Consider the following 15,324-nt stretch of genomic DNA (forward strand, 5'->3'; position numbering starts at 1 on the left):
TATAGCCAGTTCTCAGAACACAGAAAAAGAAATGCCAGTGCTGTGCTTCAGCTGGTCTGGGCTCTCTAAGCCAACATCCTAAAAAAGAAAATAAATACCGATTTTGTAATACTGTAAGAAACAAAACACTGAAGGACCACACACTGCCACAGTTAATGCATTGTTAATTCAGCCCCTTTGTGGACTCAGTCTAGCACGTTACTGTAACACCACCAATGTGATGAAATCCTGGTAGACTTTAGATGTGATGGAAAGCTAATTTTCTCAGATTTATTATAGCCATACATGGGGGTGGAGTTTGCAGAGTATACAAAGGTTGGATGCAAACACGATTCTAACTGTACATAAAGTAAAACTTATTCAGATAAAACCTTTCACTGGAAGAAGTTAGGAAGAGAAGTCCTGAACTAAACTTGTAAGAGGCCTCAAATACTAATGAATAAAATGCCACTGTGATCAGTTGTTAAAAGCCTTCCAGATTATTTTTTTTTTTGCTGTTTTTGCATGACAACTCTGGGCAGTTCTAATGTTAAAATCCCCTATTTAAATGATTTGATATGTGCTGCTGATGAAAAAGTCAGACTGCAGATCAAAGACTACAGCTGCTTCTAAAAAAGTTATGAATGAAATTTTCCAAGAATTGACAAGCATATTTTTCAAAATTTTTTGTCAGCAACTGCATGAAATTAAATGGCATCAGTTTTTCTTACAGATAACCTCTGGAGCTGTAAATTTACCAGAAACACTCTTCTGGCAATAACTACAGGTTCTAAAGCTCTGAATATGTAGGAAGTTGATGAACAAAGCAACAAACACAGCCCAACACTACCCAGTCTACCTGCATTCATTGACCTCTTTAGCTCTGAACCACCCAAGTAACCAACTAGATTGACTGGTGTGCAATATAATAAAAAGTACACTAAGTTTCAGTATCAACCGTTGAATTTAAAGATATGTAATAAAAATAGGACCATAGACAGTATTTTTTTGTGCTTCCATAAAGATATTTCAGTTTGTTGTAACTCATTTCCCCATAAGTCAGCAATACCTTGACTTTGTTTGCAGTAGCAAATTAATAGAAATAACACACTTGTACAATCAACTTATGTAATAACTTATCAAATTTTTAGATTCCTTTGTTACCTTTTACTACCTGTAGAAGTTGACAGCAAATTTTTGTCAGCTATCTTTCTGGAAGTAATTTGAGTAAGCAAACCTCATCTTCCTTCCAAATGGATTCTGTAAAATCCATAGATCCAGTTTTCAGATCAAGAAAATGTGGTAGACACTAATCTAAATTTCACAGCAATGTGCTACTGAAAAGATTCATGCCAAAATGATTAATAATAACAGTAATTCTGAAGTGAAGCATCGTAACTGCCAAGTCTAAGAGAAATATTCCATCCACTAACGACAGAAAAGCCTTCCAATCCCACTCCAAATCAATTCAGATTTAATTAAAATTCCTTTATTTCGCAATTCTAAAGAATTTAAGTCCCACAGTAACTAAAAGCAAGAAGCACACACCACTGATGTAGAAGTCATGTGCACTGAGCCATGACTCCCTCAGCCAGTGCTTTTAAGTCACCCCCAGCTGAATTTTTAGAAGCTTTCTTCAGATGTGTATTTAGGCTTGTGGAAAGATGGTATTGCTGGAGTAATACATAATTAGAAGTTTAAGAGGTTCTCTGCTGCTTCAGTCATCTCTTGAATTCTTTGACTGACATGGTTGCTCTCACCAAGACAAGCAAGGTGAGTTGATCTTGCACAGATAGACACAGACTTCTGTTCTCTGTCAAGGTGAAGCAGCTGATCTTGCTTGGCATCTCATTTTAAGCAAGTGCCTAAATCTTCTGTTGTGCAACCCCCTGAAAACACCTTTTTAAAAGGAAGGAGGAATCCTTAACCTACCAAGTACAGGCATACTATAAGGGCTGTGCCATTTGGCCATGCCATTTCTAGACAAGGGAAAAACACTTTAGACTGTACTGCCAGTGGTTATTATGACAGAGAAAGAATTTCTCTATCACGTATCTTTGAAGACCTGTTTCACTGGCTTTAGAGAATCCAAAATGCTACAAACACTTATGGAAGAAAAACATCTATTAAATGGAAATACTTCATGTAGTACCAGAACGTCTTAGAACAGCCACTGGAACTGGCTCTTTCATGAACATATATACAAACCGACCTGGAAAGAGGCAGATTCTGACAAACAAAAGACGACAGAAAGGTCAAATGTCAGTTATTAGTAGAGATACATTTTATTGAATAAACCAGAGACCATCAAACAGAAACACAAGACATATTGCTGAACCCACCAGTCCTATATTATATCAGCTTGTAAGAAGTACAGAGGTCCTAAGGTGATACACCATGGAAATAATTTCCTGAAGACAGAAAACAGACAATTTCCTTTGCAGTGTCAGATTCAAAGTTTCAACACTGCGGATGGAGCTGAAGGAAAGGAATCACTCTGAATGTCAAAGATATTCCTGCATTTCCCACCTAATTACTGTATTTGGACATACACAACCTGTGCACTAATATGTCAGTATCTGGGAAGTATGCTGGAGGCAAAATAGGACAAAGAATGAAGTTGTAACAGTAATCTAAGTGAGCTACAAGCACTTAAAGTAGAGGAAGAGGGCAGACTTCAGAGGATAATGAAAAGTACACTATCGCTCACCTCTCCAGGTGCGTTATCACAGGAGGAAAGGGAAGGAGGGCTTTCATGAACAGCTCAGATTGCTGTTCAATTGTTACATTGCTATTCAAAATCTTTTTTCCTTCCTAGTTTCGGCTCATTTAAACAGATTGTTTCTAACATGCAGATTTGAGAGGGCAAGACACAAGAAGGCTAAGCTTGTAGTTCACAGGCATGCAGAAACTGCATTAAGACTTCTACATGAAATCTCTTATAACAGTTAAGGAAGTTGGTATTTTCGAGGAATTGTTAGTTTTTGTATTGCACTGCAGTTAACTTTGCTATCAAGGACCTTACGCTGAGGCTAGTACCCCTTCCTCAGAAACTTTACTAGGTCTTGAATGGAAAAGATCTTCCGAACAACTACCTCTGTGTTTTGTTTTGCAAGACCACTCCTTCAGTTCTCATCCGAGTTAAAAAAAGCTGGTGTATATTCTGCCTCACTGAATTAAGAGCCACACAAAAATACAATAAGATTGCATATGGGAAGGATTCATGTGAAAATGCAGACAGATTAATACCCAGAAATTACTGTCATGAAATAATCCCCAATTTATATTCAAAGTCTAATGCCCAACATCAACACCAAATCGGTTCCTTTAGAATTCTGCTTTCTTAGCAAAAAGCTCCTATTCAAAATGCAATTCCTTCCTCCCCAAAACAAATACAAAGATGAAGTCATGGCTTATCTCCCCAAGGAACACAGTGAAACATCTGGGTGAAAAGGGATCATCAATCCCAGCAACAGATGACTGCAGCAAGAGGAAATGAAGTCTGCTCAGAAATAACAGCATTGCTTAACCAGTCTTCCTTCTTCCCTCACTGCCTTTCAGAGTGGTTCTGAAAAGCCTCTGGTCTTACACTGGAGATGACATTACCTCTAACCCCCTGTTCAGCAAAGCAATTATAAAGCCCCTAAGCTGCTAACACTGAGAAATTACACATAGCATATCTCCTAACATCAAATAACATAGCATATCTCATAACATCTCATAGCATATCTCAAACATCATGATCAAAGGCATGATCATGACAAATCTAAGTAGTAAGAACCACTCTTTTATAAACATGTTTTGGAAGCCCCAACACCTAGAAAAGAGGCATACCGGCAAAGTAACTTCCCTTCACCCTCCCTTTTCTTTTAGAATAAAAATACCATGGCTCATCAAAATTCATCACTGTAGCTGAAACACTTCCTTCTCACTATTCCCTTTTATTGTTTGATTTCTCTTGTACATCATAGATGTGAAAGATGCATATAAAGTCTGTTTGCAATAAAATTTAATTTAACATAAGGACTAAAAAAAGCCCACTCTACTGTCTTTTAAGCAAAAGTAACAGGCTTCTTGCTTTCACTACAGCTTCTGAAATGCAGTACTGAAGTTTAAAATATATGTTTATAGTATAAGCGTATAAATTAAGTTTATCTATGAGCAAACTCCTTTTTCATTTCGCTTCTGGAAATACTATGGATTTCTACATGACCGACTAAAGGCAGAAAGTGAAGTCAATTTTGGCAAGTTAAGCTCCAAAATCCAAGACAGGTTACTTCTCTTTTGAATGATGGGGCTTTTATCCAAACAAAGATTTAGAAGTAGGGCAGGCTGCATTTCTCTAATGGACACACATTACAAGAGCACTGCAGTGGCATACAGGAGCATACGAGTGTAAGAAATTGGAGAGACTAACATTTATTTGACATTTTATTTCCTAAAGAACATCCTGTAAAAATCTTGACTTGTCCCCTCACCTCCCGTATGTGGAACTCTCTCTCCATCAACCCTTCCATTTACTGTCAAACTTGTTATAAGTTATCTCCTGAAGGAGATCACAGATTTTGCAATCCATCCCTTGCACATGTAGTTGACTACTGTCTTATTTTCACTCAGAAACTGTTTTTTTCCTTTCCCTGATCAAGAACATTTCTTATAGTCTCTTAGTCCCATGTGGTCAGTTTGAGGAATTTAGTACCTCTCAATAACACAACTGACAAAGGATCATCACACATTTTACCTTCATTTCTGTGCACAGAAATGTGCTATCCCCTTTCATTACAACTCTCTAATTTTACCTAGTGACTTGTTAATAACACCAACAGGGAAGGTTTGAGGTTGGTTTGTTTAGGTAACCAATAAACACAATCCAGCTAAGCATCACATTCCTGATGTTCTTACCTCAAGTATGTACTTCTCTAAAGATCTGATGTTTTCCAGAGCCTCTGGGTCTTGATGGATAACAACTACTTCTTTCAAAGGATACTGGGGAGAAGGAAAACAAACAAACTTTTGTCCTTCCATCTAAAAATGAAAAACTTCAGCAATTATATATTATTTTAAGTATTTTTATTCTTGAACTGTTTGCCATTCCAAACTTAATTATGCAATTTTCTCAGGTTTATCCCAAAGTTACAAAGCTATTGCACATTCCCAATGTATTGATAAGAGATGGTAAAGAGCTCTAACCTTTACTGGAATGGTTTTTCTGTCCCTGATTACTCGTCCAAGCTCAATAACAGATTGCAAACAAGAAACGGCACTTTCAATTCTTTTGTCAATGAGATCCTCCCTAGATCAAAAAGGAAATATTGCTTCATTTCATTCTGTTTGCACAGACTGAAAACATTTTACCCCCTTCTCTGAAATTCTCTACAAGAGACACAATTATGCCCTGATGGAGCAATCTGAAAAACGAACAAACAGGTTTTTCTTCTCTTTGTGGAGAAGACGAGGAAATAATGTGCTGAAAACAAAAAACAGAGTTATTTTTAAATCATCTTTTGTTAGCATCTCTCACAAGATGGAGATGAGGGATTGAGTCATACTACCTATTCTATTAATATCCAATGAAAAGTAAGATTTACATTAATAATATCCTAAGAAGATGATACAAGAAGATATTTTAAATAGGATACTTACAATGACAATGGAATAACTATAAAACAACCAACTCACTGGGTCTCAATTTATAAACTTTTCCATGAATCCTAGATGGTTTAGCTTGAATTTTTAGACAGTCTTGCCATCTTTCCTGGCTTCACCATTTTGACAGCCTTCCATTTTGAGGCAAGGAAGGGTTGGGGGACTGGAAGGGTGTTTGTGTGTCTTTTTGGGGTCTGAGGGGTGAGTTGTATGAGCTGTTTTTGAGTAAGCCAACATTTAGATCTTGTTTCCAATGTACTGGCAGCCAACAGTTCCAAAAATGTGGTTTTCCTGATTTATTGAGCAGCTGCATAAATTGAGCAGCTCCTTTAAAACCACGCAAGTGTCATCTCAACCTGATGAGGTACAGGTTCAAGAGACAGTTGTGACTAAAAATGAACAGCTGTGACTAAAATGAACGAAGTCGTTAGCTGTAAGTAGCAAAAGCACTGGAATGAAAACCATGTGTCCAATCAGAACTGTCTAGAAAAACAGAACTGGCAAAGCAAAACTTACAACTGAAACATCTCTGTGTTCTGCATTAGGACTTTGATTAAGATCTTACTACCTATTTTGAAGCTTTTCTTCCAAAAGCCAGTCTTCCAGCATGGTTCTCCAAAAACTTGAAATTATGTAAACTGTGAGATACAAGATTTTGCTCCCAGTAAGACCAATATAGCACAATGTGGCAGTATTTCAATATTACTTGCCACTATTTAACAATATTTTGGAGCCACAAAATAAGAATGGTCTTCAGAGACTGCATGAATAGCCACAACATTTAATTAATGCAACCAATCTTTACAGACACTGTTAACTGAGTGGGGTTTGGTAACACAAGTGTTAAGTTCAGCTGTGAAAGTGGCCAAGTCCCTTAGCTTTATCTGCACATACACCATATTACTAGAGTAGTATTTTATTTAACTGCATCAAAAAATGTCTATTTTTATTAACTGACAACGTTGTCCCTATGCAATCATCAGAAAAATAGTCAAACAATAATGCAATGCTGTGCTTAGCAACTCAAAGTGAAACTCTCAAACTTCAACAATAATTGAGTTCTAAAAACATATCTTTCTATCTGACGAAGGGCACAACTGATACATAGGGAATCAAGTAAATTACACAAACTAATAGAAGTCAAAAATCCAAAGTACAAGACAAGTACATCTTATGTTTATATGATGCGGCAGCAAGTCTGCGCTAACAGGAATAAAAGGTGACTAAGCCGTTTATAAATGCTCATGCTAAGCCCATGCATTAACTGAGCTCCTGCAAATAGCTCACTACTCCTACATTACTCCATTCTACAGGAGCTCAGAACCATTTCTGATAGCTCACTGATGAGTTTTGCATTCTTTGATTACATATTCTTTACAGCACTTTCCCAGGGAACAGAGAATCAGCACCATCATTATGTCAATCCCAAACTCCCTGTTGCAGTAACTGTCACTATTAAAGCTATCAGCGCCTTCCTCAAAGGATATAGTACCCATAAAAGAAACTTCATTACTAGGAGGTTTACATTTTTGAGCAGGCACATAAAATATCAAGGTCAGCTCCCTTGTCCTTAAGGGTTTTCAAACTGTGCTGTAATGCAAACGGAAACTTTGCTTCTCTTCCTTTCAGTGACCAATACTAGATTGTAATGCAGGCACTAACTTTATCCACTACTGTGGCATATCAAAGCACTAATTAGCAAATGATTACTGTAATACCCTCAGTCTCTCTTAAATATTAAAGATCGAATTAAGAAAAAAACAAAACAAAACCTAACCAACAAACAGCCCTGCCCAAACCAACTTCAGTTGCCAAGTTCTACCTGGGTTGAGTTGATACTATGGATAACCCAGAGCGTACATCCAGTACGACCACCATGGACCCAAACCTTTTTGAGACACCCTGGCACTTACAAAATAAACCTCACTCATCAGCATCCAAAGAAATAATCCGTCTGGAAAGCACTCTCTCATATGATGCATCCTCTTACAAGGAAGTGGCAGTCTCTGGACAATGGTCTAAATTCTTGACCTGAAGCCAAAAGAACGCAATCTGCTGGCTCCATATGTGGTCGACACAAAACAGTAATTCCAATCCTTGTGGGATCTGGCATCAGCATTCACTAAGAAAGGCCTCACTATAGGGGGAAGCACACGTTCTTCCTTGTAGGGCCTACAATGAAGTTCTATAATCCTTTTGAGCCCTTCGTAGGTAGGCATTATAGCTTCTAGTCAGTGAAAATTTTGAAGAGTAAAAGGATATGCCTTGCCCACCATAAAGAAACATGAGCTGAGTACATGCATTCCTCCTAATTGTTTTCCTTCCTATCTACAACCCTTTAACCTAGCACAAGTCTACTGCCTAAACATGGAGGGAAAAGAAAATTCCCAGCTAACACAGAGTGGCGTGTGAAGTGTACCCCAGGAAAATGCTATCCTATGGCTAAGAGGCTAACGTTAATGACAGCTTCATCAAAACTGAAGCATTTTTTTGCTTATAGAATAGAATGTGTTAACTACCATCCCAAAATTCTCCCCCAGGCAAAGGAATATTCACATTAAAGCAGCTTGTTTTCTTGTTATGCAAAACATTTCTGAATACAAGTAAGTGAAGGAGAACTGTTCCATGAAAAGAACAGGAAAAAAAGAAAAACCACAAACCAAAACAATACCAACAAAACAACCACAATCAACCAAGGAAAACCCAACCAAACCAAAACCCCTTTTTCCCACACAGCAGCTGGCTCTCACCTCACTTGAGGAAGCATGAGGTAGTGGATGCTTTCAGTATTCTTTTCCTGAACTGAGGCCGGATCAATAAGTGTCTTCAGATTCTGGTATATCAGCTCAGTGATAAACGGAGTATATGGTGCCTGTAATGTTGCACTCAATCATCATCTTTTCTTTACTGTACATTATGAATCAGTAATACTTATGAATTGCTAAGGATAGTTCAGTAAAAAGAATGCTTTCACTGTGTCGTCAGTGCAGAACTGTAATGTTATTCAAAATGCAGACTGAAATAAATGAGGAAATTTCTGCTACTTATTCACCTCCTTCCTGACATTTATGTGTTACTTTTAGACGTCAGACAAAAATCATGTCTTTTTGATCGGTCAGGTGATACAGTAGGCCTTTATACTATCACAGGGCAGATAAGCAAATAAAAGAGGAAGGAAGAAAACAAACTGTGCTACAGAAATCAATAGCAGTATGGTTTTTTTCTCCCCACGTTTAGTCTCTGTACCCCTAGTTTCTATGGTCAACTACAACACAAAGCAGCATGCTTTTAGATTAGCTGCACTAAAAACACTAGATAGTTACAGTGGGCTGTAATTCCCTTACCATAAGTCTGCACATGGAGAACAAAACACTGAACAAGGTTTCCAAGGCCATAATGCAGTCTTCAGTCCCATTCTCACCCTATTTGAAGCAATCACAAAAACCAGCAACTGTAATTTTAAGATAAGTAAGCTCATGACAATAAACTTCAAAAATTTTATATTTTTATGTAATAAACTGGTTTCCAAACTGTATTCGTTTTGCTCGATCCCGTTCAGCAAGTGAAACAGAATTATTGGGCAGTTTGTTGGTTGGTTTTCCTCATAAAATAAAGTTGAGGGGATAAAAGTCAACTTCTCATTCCCACTACCAGGTACAAACTGATACAATTTAAAATGCAGCATAAAGATTTTGTGTAACACAAGCTGCTATGAAGCTGCTATACATTAAATTAACATAGACTGCTGGGATTCTATTTACAGGACAAGACTGCAGAAGTAGGTACCTACCTTTAGTCTTCTGCGATTCATTCTAACATACCAGTTGGTCAGAATATCAACAAACTTCACTAATCGAGGGACTACAGTGTACAGACGGTAAGCTACAAGGAAAAGTGTTTACTGCAGTTAATATTTGCCCTCTGCAACAAGCTCCTCACTTAAAGAAACACATTATCATTTGCAGCTCTGGTGTTAAACATAATACTTGAGCAGAAGCATGTATGTAAGATCAGAAAAGCAAGTAGACATATTATTATGTTAAAACTGTATTTTGAAATTGCGTATTATCAATTCTCATGCCTCAAGACAAACACATCCACCACCAAATTGCTTCCCTAATCCTACAGAGACAAGCATTATGGAAGCCTTATGCTTTTATCTGACTCGTAAAGAGGATAGTGGATAAGAGACTATTAATCGCAAAGGATTTGGCAAATCCTAGATTTGCACATGCTGTAAATACAGCCAAGTCACTAGACGTTTAAGAGAAATCATTGTGGAATCATACAAAGATATTTTATTAATTACTGCCAACACTGTCTCTCTTGTTGGCCAGATTTAAAATGAGACACCTATTTCAATCAATTCTCCCTCAGTTAACTGCAATCTTTATTTTTCTAAGTAACACAGTAAGCCTAGAAGAATGTAAAGTAACAGCAAGCCTGACGAGGTAAGAAGATAAACATAGCTGCATTTTCAAGTTCTGGGTAACTTCAAATCATGGAAGATTGCCAGAACAAAAAGAAGGTCACCACAAGCATCACTATGCAACTGGGAAAACAAATTTCAGTTGTTCATGAGAGAATTGGTGGGATGGACCTTAAATAGGACTCCATTTTCTAAGGAAAAACCTGTGTATAACATCTTTAAAAGCAAAGAGCTTTTTGATCTCTATTCTGAATCGGTTTCATTAATCAAGCAGCTACTGAATAAAAAGGATCTTTGCTTTAAAAGCTCCAACATGCTTTTCACTGCACTTTCTAAAATAGAAGTGTTTTTAAAGGCACAGTACTGGTATTTAAACCTAAAAAGGAAATGCTCAGAATATGCATGGCATTGTGGGGAAGACATGAATAATGTGGGAATTTGTATTCCTTAAAAACTCCCATCTCTCTTCTAGCTATGCAACATGTAGTTAGGAGACTGGTTAAAACCGAACAGAAACCTCAAAACCAAACACTTCAGGGATGAATCTCTTGTAGATACACTAAGTTAGCCTGGAAGTATGCATTTCTCCCCTTAATAGCTGTAATCCTGGTTCATAAACCAAATGGTGAAATTTTACTGTTTCACGACTCAAGAAAAAGCCATGGCATGTACATAGAAAACCACACACACTGCTTTCAATTTACTGGTTTTTAACTACAGAATTTTAGCCTCCCCTTAAAACACAAAGGATTGTTTGCCCTATTACTTTGCATAATATCCTCCTGATATTTTCGTACTTGGCCTGTTTATCAAAGGGCCCAACTCCTGGAAGTTTCCATCGTAAAAGATGAGGTTGAGTGGAGAAACTGTACTACTACTTACTAGCTAATAATCCATGTGGATAAATGTGTTATTATCAAAGTGAAGCTAAGTTAGCTGCACCAGCAGCCAATGAAGAGGTTATTGGTGCACATCTACCCAACAATTCTGAAGAGAGAGCATGTCTGGGCACCTGTTAAACCAGAGATGCCACACCACAGCAAAATCCCTCTTACAAACACACATGTATGGTTTCAAAATATTTGCAATTTTCCATGAATAACTGAAGTGACGCTGCTTTCTAATACTTGCTGTGTCCTATTCTCCAATTGCATACATTCTAGGAAGTCAAAAGCTTTCCCAGGCCAGGATTAGCAGAGGGTCGTTATACCTTTCTGAAGTTTTCCTAGGCTCCCCAAAGCATCCCAAAGCTGGGAGTGTGCACAGGTATGTTGCCCTTTCCACCCTCAGTCTATTCAAATGAGGTCAATACCAAACTGACAGGGACCCCATGCAGGCTGAAATACTGCTGGCTATTCGAGCTACTAGCAAAAACTGGGGCAGAATTAACTAAGTTTTCCTTAATGGGAACATTTTTCTAGAGGCAGGCAATCAGTGTAAAATGTGCCTCCACTATAAAATACACTTGATTAAATGGAAGAAGCTAAGCTCAATTGCGACATTTTTTCTGGTTAGTGGCATCTCCTTGAAATTTAGAGTTTCAAGCTTATGTCTTCTTGATCACACACACAGTTCCAAGAAGAGCACATTACAGTGCAGACTGTGCCATTCCTTTGACAGACAGCCTGAACATCCCCTCAGTACCACTGCCTCAGGTATGTTTTAGACATAGCAGAGACAACATACCATTTTATGCACTTTGCAGTAAGAGCTGCATGGCATTAGTTGGCAATCATTTACTTTTGCTTGCATCGTGTCACATCTACAACAGCTTGTGCATGTTTATTACTTTTTCATCTTCCCTTGCCTCTTACTAGCATTTTTCCTAGTTCAAGCCATAGCACAAGTATCATGTCACCATATACCAATTTACTGCATTCACTAATACCCGTCTGACTGAATTCAGAGTTTATGCAGAAACACAAACTGAAAAAATGTTTATTAATCACTTGCAAATAAGAGGTCTCACTCATCTGATGAGTGCATCCTGTTATATTTATCTAACAAAAGACAATAGCAATTAACACCAACACCAGTCTTGAAAGTCTTTACATTGTCATTTTCCAGCAAGCATTTTCTTCTGCTTGGAACAATCTTCTTGCTATGTAAAGATGTCAGCTGACATAACCCTTTTTATTAGCTTCATCTTCCTCTTAGAAAACCAGAGCAGAGAACTTGAGTTTCTAGCCCCACACTCATCTTCCTGCAAATACTGTTTGTTTAAACCATGCACTAATCTAAGATCCCAGGTATGCATTCACAAATGAGTCTTCCACTATCCTCAAAGGTGTTATGTGCTGCTCTTTACATGCAGCACATAAGCTTGCATAGGTTCTGCATATTAACTGTGTGGCAACAGATGAAACTCCCACACCACCACTGAATTTCAAGGACAAAACTTCTAGGATGAAGCCACATTTTCATCAACAACACACAGCCTTTATCATATTCCAGGTTTTGGTAGCTTGAGAATTCTTTCTTCCTTTAATGAAATGTTCTTAGATGACCTCACCTGAATTTTCTTATTACCAAAATGACCTGGATAAACACTGTAGCCTGACAAACTCATCTTAGTGATCTTTGGGGAGAGTCTACATCAATGCCAATCTAAGAAAGGGAAATACAGAAATGATTGAAACAGTGGAGGACTGTCCTGTGCCCTCAAATTCAGATCTTGCATTTAGCCGTTTCCTCGTTATCCATCTTCCCAGTAATGGTTTCCTTCGTCAAGCCCAAACACAACTGTGGAAGGCTTCTAAAAATTCTTCTGAGGGCAACTTATTATCACTGGCTTTGGGGGTTGTTTGTTCATTCATAGACCACATTAATAGAACTATGCTTGGGAAAAAATTATTCCCCATGCTCATGTACCTCTCGAATTTATTTTATTTAGCTGACTTGAGCACTGCCCATTTTATCCTTTTTTTTTTTTTACAGCTTCCCCAAATTCTATTTGGCTTCCTTTTCACTGCTTTCAGTTACTCTTATAATACTATTAATGGCTCCAAGCACTTCAGATGTTACAGCATCAAGCTACATCACTGAGCTCATAGCATTAGCCATGACCCAAAAAAAAAAAAAAAAAGCTTCAGCACTTTTTGAAATCTCATGAACAAGAACAGCAAAATCTGTATTAACAAGCATGAAAGCAGCATTCCATGTATTATGGTAGCTGGTTAAAGATTTCTTTCCTTTTATCTGGACTGTAATTCTCAAGAGGAATCTGTAAATCTCTGGATGAAATGGCTAGTTCTCTCATAAAAAATGAAACACCTGCACACACACCCAGCCAAATGCGCATACCTGCCATTTCAGCTTTGAAGAACTGAATGAGTGATTGGGTGAAAGAAAGAATCCATTTATCCATGATGTTTTTGCTCTCCTTAACTGTATTCTCATTGTAAAGGAATTCTCGTCCCTCATCCTATCATCAACATAAAAACACAAAACACATTTTTCAAGTCATAAGGGTATATATTCAAGCCTCTATATGAAACCACCTGTCAGCCACTAGTATTTTGTCACCTTCGCTATTTTACATGGTTTTCCAAGGAGAGGACATGAAATTCCAGAAGAGAATAAGCTAAGAGAATTAGTAAGAGAAGTAGCTGAGGAAAACCTGACTCCCACTGCTGCTGATTTCACCACACTACTCCTTCAACTACAAAGGAGGCCAGTTATCTGGATCTGTTAAACCAGGTATAGAGAAGTACAGCACACAACAATATGCAGTCGTTCTTCCCTTGTGTGCAGCGTAAGCCACAGCTTCCGCACACAGGGCGGAACTCTCACATATACCTAACTCCTTCATCTAGGAGGATCTGAAGCATTTACAGAAAAGGTACTATGAAGATAAATTATATATGGGAAAAGGGTAGATGAAGATCATAATTATTGTTAAAGAACATGTGACAATTTCCACAGATTAAAACATGAAAGAACACAACCTAAAAAAAAAAAACCCACAAAAAAAAACAGGTGGAATCTTTCAGCATCCAACATACATACAGGGCATTTTGTTGCTTTCCAGAACACTGATGTTTGCACCCATCTGAGAAATTGCAAGCAAAACCACAAGTAGCCACACTTGTCAGTGCCAACAGTGTGAATCTTCTTATGACTGGTTGAAAACAGTAGTTTTAATATTCTTTTAGATTTACGATCAGTATTTAACATCTGGTTATAAGTCTTGGGCTTGCCCTTCCCCCAGAGTCCAAATGAAAAAGATCTCTTGGGATTACTTGACCTAGTAATTATACACCCACTTACGTAGTTTCGAGGACAAGATTCTTAGGGAAGAAATACCTCTGCACACCCAGAAATACAGCAATCCCAGTTGTGAGGTCAGCAATCATTCAACCAATTACAGTTACTGTGGTAATTACAGCAAGCATAAGATTACCATTAGACTTCACGCACAACATTGAGATTGTAGCTTCTTTCTTGCAGAAGGCAGAATACAATGAAAAAGTTGTTTAAGCCTCTGCATGAAATCTAGCACTATCACCTCCAATAGCACATTATTTTGCCTAATATTGTGCACAGGAATGGTTTCAGGATCTATTTAAAAAGAAAAATTACTTCTGCTTAATTACCAAAACTATCTGGTTAGGCACCTGGATTTTCTACTGGGGTATCCCATCTCCAATTTGGCTGACCTTGCAAGATTTACTGGTATCAAAGCAAAAAGCTGCAAAGCACTGTAGATAATTCAAAGCTCAAACAGGAAAACCTGAAGTATATTTCTGGGCAGTGAATAAGTTTGCCTGATGAATGCTGTCTAGGGATCCTAAGAAAAGATTCCTTACATATTAGGATCTCAAGTTACCAGACTTTCTTCCCAAAAGGTGTTATTAAAAAGATGAAACCATTTATTTAAGTCAGCTATTTACTGTACTATTTACTGAAGTCAGATGCCTTTATTGCTTCAGCTGTCCACAGTGACTAGGCTGCTAGTGTAATTTCTTGTGTAGTATAAGGTTTGAACTTTTTCACTTAGGTCCCATTCTTCCATGTAAGTCTGCACTAAGATGTGGTAATCTTCTACCATTAATCTCAGCTGAAAGATAAAAATTGGTTTCAACAGAAACTATACAATATACACATAAAATATTCAATTTAAATGAAAATTTACTATCAAAAAGAAATTTCAATCTTGCTTTCATTTTGAAAGGGTAGAAACTCATGTCAGTCACTAAGCACTTTTAGTAGACTTCAAATGTAATCTTCAAGTCTAAAGCATTATTGCTTTTATGATTTGCCTTTCTTCC

At 37.6% G+C, this 15,324-nt stretch overlaps 1 protein-coding gene across 9 annotated transcripts in view; it reads right to left on the reverse strand.

The window, feature by feature from the left end:
- IARS1 (isoleucyl-tRNA synthetase 1) overlaps nucleotides 1-15,324 on the reverse strand; it is a 107,030-nt gene that overhangs the window by 22,988 nt on the left and 68,718 nt on the right. For 8 of the 9 annotated variants that reach the window (XM_057404249.1, XM_057404254.1, XM_057404253.1 and 5 more), the window contains 6 exons: nucleotides 13,358-13,478; nucleotides 9,416-9,507; nucleotides 8,970-9,047; nucleotides 8,376-8,497; nucleotides 5,170-5,272; nucleotides 4,882-4,965 (listed from right to left, as the gene is read on the reverse strand). In XM_057404249.1, the coding sequence (XP_057260232.1) occupies nucleotides 4,882-4,965; nucleotides 5,170-5,272; nucleotides 8,376-8,497; nucleotides 8,970-9,047; nucleotides 9,416-9,507; nucleotides 13,358-13,478 (600 nt within the window). The remainder of the gene's footprint in view (nucleotides 1-4,881; nucleotides 4,966-5,169; nucleotides 5,273-8,375; nucleotides 8,498-8,969; nucleotides 9,048-9,415; nucleotides 9,508-13,357; nucleotides 13,479-15,324) is intronic. The other variant, XM_057404256.1, reaches the window with a different exon arrangement.

This window comes from Pezoporus wallicus, unplaced genomic scaffold, assembly GCF_028554395.1.
Source record: "Pezoporus wallicus isolate ANWC-B61680 ecotype Strahan unplaced genomic scaffold, APGP_CSIRO_Pwel_v1 contig_5935, whole genome shotgun sequence".
Classification (NCBI taxonomy): Eukaryota; Metazoa; Chordata; class Aves; order Psittaciformes; family Psittacidae; genus Pezoporus; species Pezoporus wallicus.